The sequence below is a fragment of the Lissotriton vulgaris genome, chromosome 8 (assembly GCF_964263255.1).
Source record: "Lissotriton vulgaris chromosome 8, aLisVul1.2, whole genome shotgun sequence".
Classification (NCBI taxonomy): domain Eukaryota; kingdom Metazoa; phylum Chordata; class Amphibia; order Caudata; family Salamandridae; genus Lissotriton; species Lissotriton vulgaris.
This window is the reverse complement of record NC_141696.1, coordinates 140,109,209-140,121,502: the sequence shown is the minus strand read 5'-3', so window position 1 is coordinate 140,121,502 and position 12,294 is coordinate 140,109,209. Positions and strand designations below refer to the sequence as shown.

Here is a 12,294-nt window from a genome sequence, read left to right as displayed (position 1 = left end):
GGTGGATATGAATAGCATGTCATTTACTTTGGTTATGAACAGCACATTATTTTCTTTGACATCCTGCTAATATGGAATGGGAACAATATTACTTGAGGAGGAAAGCACTTCTAGATGGGTATTGGCTGGTTGAGTGAAGTTAGATGGCCAAGGTGAAACTGAAGCCCCTAATCCACCATTTTTCAGTGACTGTGTGTGAAGACTTTTATTGCATGCCCAATAAAGACTTAAATGATTGTAGGTGCTCGGGCTTTTGCTCAGAGTAGTGGGAAACCTCCCTAAATAATATTGCTATTGTAAATCAGAACCATATACAGTGGGGTTTGATTCACAATGGCTTTTGCGAGGTGTTTCCTTGTGAGGTACTCGTTTAAATGGAAGCTTACATGAAAGGTCACCATGATGCATTCTTTTTGTGATATGAAATATGTTCTTCTGCCGCTCCTTTGACAGTTTTTGAGGCTCAAACCATCAAATAAGGAGGTCAGATAGAGGATTGCAGTAGAGGGACATATGGCAAAAATTACAGCTGTCCCGTCTGCCCACCGCTCTGAGCTGCCACCCTATTTGGAGTGCAATTGATTACTAGGTTCCCGAAGGCAAGGCAAGCACCAGAACTACCTCCAGAAACACCACTTTGACGTAGCAGGCCGTGATGGTATTGTTGCCCGCCCGATTAAAGGTGGCCTATCTGACGTCATTTCCACCTGCGTACCTTTTCTACAATGGTTTCTGGCAGACAAAGGTCCCAGGGCATGAGAGGGGTAATAGTTATGTTTTTCCTGCAACTGAGTTCGGGGCGGCCTTTACACACTGCAGAATTTGTATTGAGAGGGGCATATCGTAGCCCTTCGCCTGCGCTCTTCAATATGGGCTTATATGGAATCATGATGAAACAAGATATGCTCAGAAGACAATTATTGAAATCACTGAAAGTGTATGGTTCCATTATCGTTCCGGGCATAAACACACAAAGTAACTGAATAGAAATTGATCATCTCAACTGGAAGATCGTGAATGCTTACAGAATACGCATCTCCTATCTATTATATAGTTCAGCCTTGAAAAAGTTACTTTGTAACAAAACACGTGTTGGCTGCAGGTCCAACGCCATACAGGAGGATCATTGCATTATGTTTTCCATCTTTGAAAAATAATGTTATTGTAATTCTCTACTTCCAAAATCATTGCCAACATTTGAATATTCTAAATATGTATTAAGTTGAACAGCAAGCTAAACACAGTTTTTTGTCTAAACTGATTTGAGTTGAAATAGAAAAACTATTGATGAATCAATATTGAACTAATTAGGGTGCCAAGGTTTACTCTCATGCGAAACATTCACACTGGGTTCTCCTGAACCACAGTAGGCTGACACCCGAGGTAGTGGGGTGTATGTTTTTTACCTTGAGGGGTACCAATACGATATTTCAATTTTGGATGCATACAAAGAGTCATGTGCTACCATCAATACCACCACTGCCGTTTGTAAATTATTATAGGCTCATGGGCCTTCCTGAGCTAGATGAGAGGGAGGAGCTGACGCTTGCACCTGAATAGGGTTGTGCCTGTCCCCACATAAAGAGCTGCTTACCCTCCTGTAGTGAGTCTGGAGCCAGGGAAGGAAGGGTAGGGACCTTGAGAACTTCAAATGCCTCTCTTTGAAGTCTTCCCCACTTCACAGGCACACCTGGGTATAAGTACTGGACCCCTAATACCACCAACTCATACACTCCGGACCTGAGGGCAGCTGTGCTGCTGAAAGGATTGATTCTCTGCTAGACTCAGCTGAAATCCTGCTCTGCTGTGCCAGGCAGCTACCCCTGATGGTGAGAAGGACTAAATTTAATTTGAATCGCTACATCCCCAGAATCAAGTGACTTCAAGGGCTTGCTGGCCTGCCTCCTGTTCTGAAGTCTTAGAGACATCAAAGACTTCCTTCAACTCTGCTTCAACTGCTGGACTCTCCCAACTGTGAGTCCTGCCCTGCCAAGAGGTGCCTATCCAGCCCTGGGCCATGAAAGGGGGGTCTGCGGCTGTTCTTCTTCAGAGACTCACTAATCGTCTGCTTTGCACCAGTCGGAACTGATGCATTTTCCTTCGACACAGTGCCACTATGAGGACAGCCTTGCACGGTTTGACAACAACATGGAACCCGATTGCAAGGCTGCATTGATGCATCGCCTGCAATGTAAGAGGTTCGACGCTGATGTGGGACCCCGGCTTGACGATGACACATCACCTTCATCAAAAAGTGTTTGACAATAACGTGGAGCCCGTCTGTGAGACCTGACAATGGCACATCTACCCGACTTCGTGACTTAAAACCCATGCATCTTGCTCATGCCGTCAAAGCATCCTCCGGAAAGGTACTGTTTTCAGCAGGCCTGTGTAGCTTCTGTATCCGACCCACGCACTATCGCACTTGGCTTGACTTTTCAGATTCGACCCGCTCCAGTGCTACTAAATAGCCCTGTTGGTGCTTTGTGACTCTAAGCACTATGTTTCAAGATATTCTTTAAAAATTCATGACTCCAGTTCTACTTATAGGATTTTTTTCGTTTTAGTCTTGTTTTGTTCATTAAATTAAGCTCTATTATTCTAACCTGGTGTGGATTATTTTTGTGTGATGGTTTTCATTGTTTTACTGTAATAAGTGTTGCATATATACTTTACACATTGCCTCTTAAGTTAAGCCTAACTGCTCTGTGCCAAGCCACCATAGGGTGAGCACAGGAAAATATAGGTGTGTATCTGACTTACCCTGATTAAGGTAGGGGTCCTTACTTGGACATGGTGCATACCTCTGCCAACTAGAGAACCCATTTCTAACAGAAATCAAATATGCAACAAGAGTGAAGTTAGGGTTGACTATGATGTCACTTAGAACCCCGAGGTGAAAAACATTCCCGTAACCTTTTACCCATCTATAATTTTATGTTATGTATGGCCCCCAAAGTCATCTGTCCCGCTATGCAGTGGTAGAAGAGTACTGGGTGAGCCATGTATAACATAGCCTCTGTTGTGCATCCCTGTCCCACAGGTTACATTTTTTTACTTGCCATCTTTGACCAACCCCACCACTTTCCCTGCATTCCCGCTGCATTTTCTGTTTTCAGTCAAAGCAGACCAGCAGCCCTGCGCTGACAGACTCCCAGGGAATCCTGTCAGCCTGGCCGGGAAGGCCTTTATGACATCGCAACAGTGGGTTACCCGTTTAGTTATCGTCTGTTGCTATGTCACAGCAGTGGGTTATGAGATTTAGAAACTGAAATAAACGATGGAAGCTCTCTATGAGAGCCATACGTAACATAACCAAAACAGTCTCTCTTCTGCATCTATTAGTAATGTTCATGTATTTCATTTATAAACGTAACATCAGTTATTTCAGGTTAGGCCAAATAAATTATTTTAAGGCAACAATGAGGAGCATTTTACGTGCTACTCTTCCAGACTGGCAGAATAATGCAGAGTTTTACATGGATTATGGAGATTTTCTCAATTGATTTGCGATAGATGAAAAAATTAAGCAAGACTGACACCTATTGGTGATGGATGCTTAGTTCAGGTTTTCAATAGCTTGTAATAACAGTATAGACTAATTAATCCCAAACTGATTTCTGTATTAACTACTTAAATAGTAACAAGAATTTATTTTCATTATAGGGCTGTGTATCACAGTATTCCATTATCATCACTCTTTAAATGACATTTTTTTATAACAAAATTTAAAGGCGTTTAAAAACTGTTTAAACAGAATTGTGTCCCAGTAGGAAGCTGGGTCGCTATATAGTACATTAAAATGAAGTACACTGTGCAGAGAGTCCAGTGAGCCCAGATTGGTATACAGAGGCAAGAGCAGATAATACTAACACTCTTTTTGTGGTAGTGAGCGTGAGCAGTTAGGCTTATCAGAGGGTAGTGCTAAACATTTGTTATACTCACAGAGGCAATAAATGATACACACACTCATAAGTATGTGTCTGTGTGTGTGAGAGTCAGTGGCAGTGACAGGTAGTAAGTGAGAATAAGTGAGCTTAATTGTCAGTGAGAATGAATGAGATAGAATGAGTATCAATTAGAGTGGGTGCATGTAAATGAAAAAGTATGAGTGAGTGAATGTGAGTGTTAATGAAGGAGAGAAGCTGAGTGAGCGTGTGTGAAAATGATGCAGTTAGTGCAAGTGAGTATGTATGATTGATCCAAGTTAGAATGAGTGAGAATAAGTTCAATATAGTGGGTGAGAATAAATGAGTGCTAGTGAGAATGAACAATGGAGTGTGAGTGAGAATGAGGGTGAGTAATTGGCTGTAAGTGAGTGTGAGTGACAATGTGGTACTGTGCTTGCTAGTCTACCATTGGCCCTGGCATACTGAAGGAAATGTTGGCGTATAGAGGTACCCATGGGAAAATACCACTGCTGGCATACTGGAGACAAGTGTTTGCTTGACAATCAACTGTGACAAAATAGGGACACTGGGATAATGCTGGTAATTTTTGGGATATGAGGGGCACTCCTGACAAAGTTCTTGGCCTGACGCAATGGAGGTGCTTTTTGACATAATGGGGCATCCATAGCACATTCTGAAAAAAATGGGGTGAACTGAAGAGCGTCCGGTTTCATAGGTTAGTCACACCTTGAAAGGACTTGAATAGGAATGAGTGCCCTTTCAGAGACTAAGACTTTTTAGCAAATGTAGGTGAACATCATGCTTTTTAATACACTATTTGCCTCTATTTTGAAACATTTTTCTCAGTCTGCCCCAAACCCACTGAGAAGAGGTCTGGCTCACTACAATTTAGCATAAGTATTACAATCCACCACTTTCAAAGATCATGTCAGTGCCCTAATATAGGTGCTTTCTAAAATAGCAATTTTTCTGTGTTGTGTTATACTAATAATGCAGTTATTACAGAACATCTGCAATGTCAATGTGATCTTCAGGGTTAAGGTACTGTGATACCACTTCAAGGGACATTTACGGTCAAAGGTCATATGATGTCACTTCCTGTGATGTTATTGAGGTCCAAGGGTGTGAGTTGTCACTTCCGCTACCCCAGACATTTTGGTGAATCGACGTCAATGTTTATTGTGTTTGGATCTAGATTTATTTTTGACTTGCAACAATAACATAGATAGAGTGGTGCAGAAAAGGTTGAAAAATCTGGGGTGAGCATGCAAAAAGGCGCGTTTCCTATTGAGGTGAAGGCAGTGAGAGGTAGAGGTAGAGGTAGACAGAGAGACTTGAGGGAGAACAAATATATGTAAGTTAGAAGAGGTATAGAAAATGGTTCCGGTAAAGAGTGGAGGTGGAGAAGTAGGAAGAGGTGTGGAGAAGTAGGAAGAGGAATATAGTGTGGAGTGAAAAGAGGGAGTTGAGAGATAGAGAAGAGGGGTAATGTTTAGAGGTAGAGATTCGTGAAAGTAAGATATGGTGAGGTAGAGATCTAAAGAGAAAGAGGCTGCGAGAGATTCCTGAGGTGGAGAGGTGAGTTGAAATGGAGACGGGAGAGAAAGAGAGAGATAGAGAGAGAGTGAGTGTGTGTATGTGGTTGTGTGTAACGGGAAAGGAATACGATATTTCTAAAGGTACATGAAAGAGTTCAAAGGTAGAATGAGAGAAAGGGGAGGTGAGATAGTAAACTGTGGGTGAGGTAAATGGAGATATTAGGTAGTGAGAGAGTAGTTACGTACAAAGATGTAAGGAACAGAGGGAAATGTGACGAGGCAAAGAGAGGGCTCAGAGAGCAGTAGGTTACAAAATGCTAAGCCCTCACAAAATTGAATAACTATTAGATGGCCAGTGGTATTTGCCAGAGATAATGTTCATTCAAGACTTAACTTTTTTTCAAAATGATTTTGAGGGATTCATGTAATAAACTCTAACAATTCCTGAGCACTCTATAACTATTGATTTGTAAAGTGTATCTAAGCCACCTAAAGCGCAGGCTGTCAAGGTCTTGGCAGAACAGATCAAGGCCCTTCCAGCAAACAGTAGAGAATCCTTACTATGTTCCTATGATTCTGTACGTCGAATACAAAAACAAATTATACCAGGCGTGTCAATGCAGAGGAAGTAGTGATGAGGTGGGCCCTGAAATTGACCCCTTAAATGCACTTTTATGTGTCTGTCAAAACATAAGCTGCATCGGGTAAATGGGCCTTACACCAGCAAGAATCAGCTTACCCTTACATATTCACTCTTTTGTATGCGCATATATTTATGTGATGGTATTACAATCAGAGAACAACCACAACACACCGTACCTGTACTATTTCCTTTAGTGACTGCAAATTCACTCTTTTGTATGCGCATATATTTATGTGATGGTATTACAATCAGAGAACAACCACAACACACCGTACCTGTACTATTTCCCTTAGTGACTACAAAAAGTGCAATCAGTAGCTGCTGACTAGGAGGTTCATAGTAACCAATTTGTCCCTAATACAAAATAAAGCCCATATTTATATTCAAGTTAACTAACAACCCCTGTCCTAACCACCCTTCAATAATCACATCTAATTGCCTCTGACTCACCACAAACAAACTGGGGTAAACTAAAGCATGGGAGTGTTTCTACTGGGAAGACTAGACTAAACCACATAACCAAAACCCACTGAATTAACCACTAACCTTTGGTTCCTAAGCAATGTGCTACTCCCCATAAAGTAATTTACTGCCTCACCAGGTAAGCGTAGTTCGCGGCTCAGAAATACAATTGCGATACAATACAATAACATTGATTCCTTTCTTCCCTCTAAACTTCTTAAAGGCTAGCAGATAACATCATGTTGGTTTTCTGGTTTCTAATTCTGTAGCGGATCCTGCTATCTATTCATTCGTTCACAGAGGCACCCCTTCTGCAAATCAAAAAATAGTTCCATGAAACTGACAACCCCACCTGGTCTGGGTTGGCGAGGACGGCCACTTGATAAGAGCAGAATGTAATCATATGGTTCTTTACAGCACCAGAAACTACAATTGACTAGTAACTTTTGCTCACTATGATGTGGTTATAAAGATGAAGGAGTCATGTAATGGGAACCATAATGTTAAATGTTAAATGTTACCGGATTTCTAAAGCGCATGGTTGCCCGTGAGCGTCCCCGCGCTGAACAAGTACAGGTGGAATCAAGAGGGGAAGCTTACGGGAACAGCCAGGTCTTCAGAGATTTACGGAATGCCAGAAGGTTGGGTTGTGCGCGGAGGTCAGTGGGGAGGGAGTTCCACAGTTTGGAAGCGTTGTATGAAAAACGTCGACCTCCTGAACGTGCTCTCTTGATCTTAGGCGGCAGAGTAAGGTGGGCATTAGAGGATCAGAGGGGTCTGTAGGTGGTGTAGGGAGTCACCAGGTCTTTGAGGATAGGGGGTGCTTTTCCATTGAGAATTTTGTGCGTTAGACAGAGTGCCTTAAACTGCACTCTTTCTACAACGGGAAGCCAGTGCAGCGCTCTGATGGCTGGTTTGGCCGAACAGCGACTCTGAGTATTGGTCAGAATCCTAGCGGCCGCATTCTGCACTACCTGTAATTTAGTTGTAACTTTCCGCGGTGCGCCCAGGTACAGTGCGTTTCCGTAATCCAGCCTTGACAAAATGAGGCCCTGGATCAGAAGTTTCCTTGATTGGAAAGGGAGCAGTGGTAGGATTTTCCGGGTGGAGCGCAGGAGACCAAAGCAGACTCCAGCCGTTTTCCTAGCTTGGGTATGCATGGTGAGATTTTGGTCTAGCCATAGAGCGAGGCTTTTAATCTCGGATTTGGGAGTTGGGGGCTTGCCCATGCATGGGGGCCAGAGAGATTCTGGATGAAAGTGGGCCTGATTCCCCATCACCAGAATCTCCGTCTTGTCGCTATTAACCTTCAAGTGAGATCTGTCCATCCAGCTGACTATGTCTCTCAAGCAGGAGTAGAGGTTGATGGTGGGATTTTCCTGCTGAGTAAGAGAGACAACCAGCTGCGTGTCATCTGCGTACGTCAGGAGTTTGATCCCATGTGGGGTGACTATCTTTTCCAGGGGGGACATATATACGTTGAAGAGCGTGGGGCTCAAAGAAGAGCCCTGTGGCACTCCACAGCGTATAGGGGTCTCTTTAGATGTGTAATTGCCCTCTATCACCTGGAATGAGCGGTCCTGAAGGAACGATTTCAGCCAAGACAGGGCAGTGCCTGTGATCCCAAGATCTTTAAGTCGCTGGGCCAGGATCTGGTGGTTGACCGTGTCGAAGGCCGCGCTCAGGTTCCAGGAGGATCACTGCCACTGATCCTCCTGCATCCATGATCTTCCTGGCCTTCTCGACCACCGTCACCATCACTGTTTCAGTGCCCTGGCCCGGGCGAAAGCCTGTCTGTGAAGATTTGAGTAGTTCATTAGTCTCGAGGTAGTTAGACAGCTGGGAATTGATGAATTTTTCTGTTATCTTGCTGATACACGGGAGGAGAGGCTTTGATATTGATATGTACCGATGCAACTTTGTTGAAAATAAAAACTGTTTAAAAGAAACTACAATTGACTAAGAGGTTAAACTGCCTTCTCCATTCAAAGTAGAAGGATGGCACCCTTAAAAATATGGACCTCTACCTGAAATTAATCATGGTAACAATAGAAATGCAAAAGTGATACTATTTTTTTTGTTTGAATAAGTAAATGACAATTAATTTAATTTGAAAATGCATATTTTATACTGAGAATTAAAAAAAGCCAGAAGCTTGAAAATTAAACTAAGTAAATTATGTTTATGTTTTATGTATACACGTTTTTGAGAAACCGAGGGGTAGTAACTTTTACCAGTGGAACATTTTTTCCCTTTTGAGCACAGTACCAAAGCTCTTTGAAATGCCTTTTTGTTTGAATACAGAGTTGATTACAGAGGAGTGAGTAGCTGTCCATCTTTAAAAAGAAAACTCCCGCTCCCCCTGTATCCTCAACGTAAAATCAGACAACTTTTTACTTTGTTTCGTGCTAAATTGGAGTAGGGAGGGGGGTTAACACCCTGGTACCCTCAAACACTTCTCACCGCCTTTGCTAGTCACGCTAAAATATATCTTTTTTTACACAGGTGTAAAGGTGGAATTGGTGGCCTTGTGCTAACACTACTTGCTGTACGTACATATAAAACATATGAACATGTATTTAATAATATTTCCACCTTGCAGGTATCGTAAGCTTGCCATGAAGTACCATCCATTCAAAAATAAAGAGCCGGGAGCACCGCAGAAATTTAAGCACATTGCGGAAGCCTACGACGTACTCAGCGATCGTAAGTCAGACCGCCTTCTTTTTTAGACTTGTGGTAGTTTTGTTTACACAAATGCTGGAGGTGTGCTACAGTATCAGACACTACCCTGACTGCGACGTTACCATGCATTACTTTACCACGCACGTCGTTACAACGACTTACTTTAGGGGGTGCTGGACTGTGGAATAGTATAAATTACTGTTTCAAATCCAGTCGATGCAACAGTAGGGAAGGTGCCCAAGAAGTGGGAACAAATCTGGAGCAAGTGGAATATACACAAGGGACTGATATGTGCCCCAATTGCACCTGAGAATTATAAGATCTCTAGGCAGAGAAACAAGTAGGAGGGAATAACAAATTGTAATTCCCCAAATGCAAGAACTGTATCGGCAGAGGATATCGGTGCACTGGATGTGATGTTGTGATGTAATGATGATGATTGCTGTAATAATCAAGTGTGTGCAAATTCTACCAATAAAAAGAGTTTAAATAAAGCAATAAGGAGGTGTTGAACTTAAAAATCCAACACCAGTCCCTCAACGCACCCCCTACAGGAAGTCTTTGTAACGACTTGCGTGGTAAAGTAGCGCGTTGTAACGTCGCAGTTGGGGAAGGGACTGCGTTGTAAAGGCAAGTCGTTGTTGTGACTGCGGAGTAAAGAATATTTCCTGTAGGTAACACTTACGTCAGGAGAACATTTTACTCACAGAAAAGGTTACGTGAATTGGGTTATAATCCCACCACTGGTCCCAACTTCTGTTACACCACTTGTTTACTTAGCCAAAGACATCAAGCACCTACTGCTACACGGCCAATTACTGTTTAGTTGTAGCCCCCCAAAAGTACAGTTCCCTGCTGCACAAAGAGCTTATTTGAATAAGCGGTGCAGGTATCCCTCCGTGCTGCATGACTTTGCTTGACTGACCTCCAGCTTTACATCCGCTTCCCACGATGCTCTCTGGTACGGGCAAAGACTCTCAACCGGACACGCTAACAGAGCACTGTGCACACGTCCAGTCCAGCACCGCACTGAAGGACCTACAGTCTGGTGTCACTGCTCACAGCATCATTCTCCACCTTAACACATCACTGACTATCAAACAACAGAACAGCCCTGCTGTCATCAGTTGTCTTAAGCACACATATTTGCTAGGGGCATGCACATTCTCCTAAAATATGTGCATGCAACTGGTACACCCCTCCGGTCTCACACATCAAACACCAAGAACATTCACCCACAACTCATTGAAAGCGGCTCATTCACCAGAGATTGAAACATGTCCCTTTACACGACAAATAGAATATGTTCTCTTGCCACTTAAACCACCATCTGTGATCCGAACCTCAGAACCATTTAGAAAGTTACCCATAGACTACAAATACAATGCTGAAAAGCTGTACCAGCAGCAAATTGTGCACTCTACAAATACCAGTACGATAGCTTCAGAAATTAGTCTGTTGGTCAAAGATGGTGGACCTGTTGCTAGTGGTACATCTGACCGTGGGCTCAGATAACCCACCCAAAAGCCTAGTATTTGACTGGATGACATTAACAAAAAGTATCCTATGAAATATTCCTTACACTTCTACACCTTTCACACAATATTTAACAGATGCATATTCACAGAATCTGGCTGTGTTCGTACGAATATAAGCAGAACTGTGGAAAGTAGTGAAATTGTGTTGATTCTGTCCCACTCTGTGCAATGGCAGTAGTACAAAAAACATTTATTGAGGAGACAGACCTCTCAGTCCTATTGTGTCTGAACCAAAGTCTGAAGTTGTTGACAAAAAAGAGAGTCATTCTGTAAATTAAATATTACTAAAAGCCAAGAACCTTGCAGCAACCTTTGGATATGGATTGGAAGCCACATTTTTAAAAGGGACGTGGAAGCAAGAGTGGGAAAGCCTACAAAGGTTCCTTGGGGCTTTAATAAAGCAGCCATAGGGTCATCCTCCCCATACAAATGGCAGGCTGTGCATGCAAACTGTCACAGAAGAATCTGAAGAACAGCATTTGTGGACTCCCTGGGACAGGAAGCATCAGAGGTGTTATCACTTGCACTGTGGGTCCTTTCTGCTGGAGGATCTTCAACTGGCAAAGACTGCTTCCTGATAATCACAGGCACAGTGGGCAACTGTGCCCGCCTCTGCTGTTCTTTTGCGCCTCTCTGTTTGGAGTCAGCAGTGCTTAGAAATTAGGGAGTCAAGAAAAAGGAGCCCGCAGGATACCCGGTGTAGCTGTTCGATGCTTACGGCGTTCATGCTCACGGTCTTTTTCTATCTTGGTATGTGAGGAGTAATGGACCTAGGCCAACATTTGCTGGTTCCCGGCAAGCATATTGTATGGAGACCTGGTCATAAGGAGACTACTCTACATATTACTGGATTGTGGGAATTCCTACTCTACCATGCTGTTTAACTGGTTTGCGGGCTTTAACCCTGGATGATTTCATTGCCCATTTCTGGGAATCAGTGTTACCAGCAGTGTCCTGATGCCGGCGCACTCCAAGGTATGCATTCTGAATTCTTGCTTCACTAGCTGGTGTTCCACCCAACCTTGGTTCTCTGCGGTTTTCTAGGCATAATGCCATATGGACGCTTTACTATTCAGAAAGTAATGCACCCAATGCTGTCTATTACCGCTCTTCCAACCAAGAAACATGGATTGCATAATCAGGTGTTCCTGGAGGGTGGCACCTTATCATGAACATATACCAAGGATACAAAGTGACGGGACATGAGCAGTTTATGTTCAAGAGTTGCCCTTACAGCGGCATCTTTTGAGCCACGTGAGAAGCTCACTAGTTGTGAGAAATGAAATGCCACAAAATATGATGCCACGTGAGGTAGTCTAAGCCCACTAGAGCAGTATGCGGCCTACAGCTTTGCTGATTTTAGTCTTGGTTTCTTCCCACTCCACACATTGGACCTAATGTCAGAGTTGACTGGGGACAATGATTTTTTAGGGATTCCGGCTTGCAACATTGCTGAAATATAACTTAACTTGTGGGCAGTAACTGCCATTTAGATCATTCATACCCTCCAACAATGG

At 43.1% G+C, this 12,294-nt stretch overlaps 1 protein-coding gene across 1 annotated transcript in view; it reads left to right on the top strand.

Annotated features, from left to right (window-relative positions):
- Nucleotides 1-12,294, top strand: part of DNAJB13 (DnaJ heat shock protein family (Hsp40) member B13) — a 52,721-nt gene that overhangs the window by 17,394 nt on the left and 23,033 nt on the right. The window contains exon 2 of the mRNA XM_086933832.1: nt 9,157-9,260. Coding sequence (XP_086789958.1) covers nt 9,157-9,260 — 104 coding nt within the window. The remainder of the gene's footprint in view (nt 1-9,156; nt 9,261-12,294) is intronic.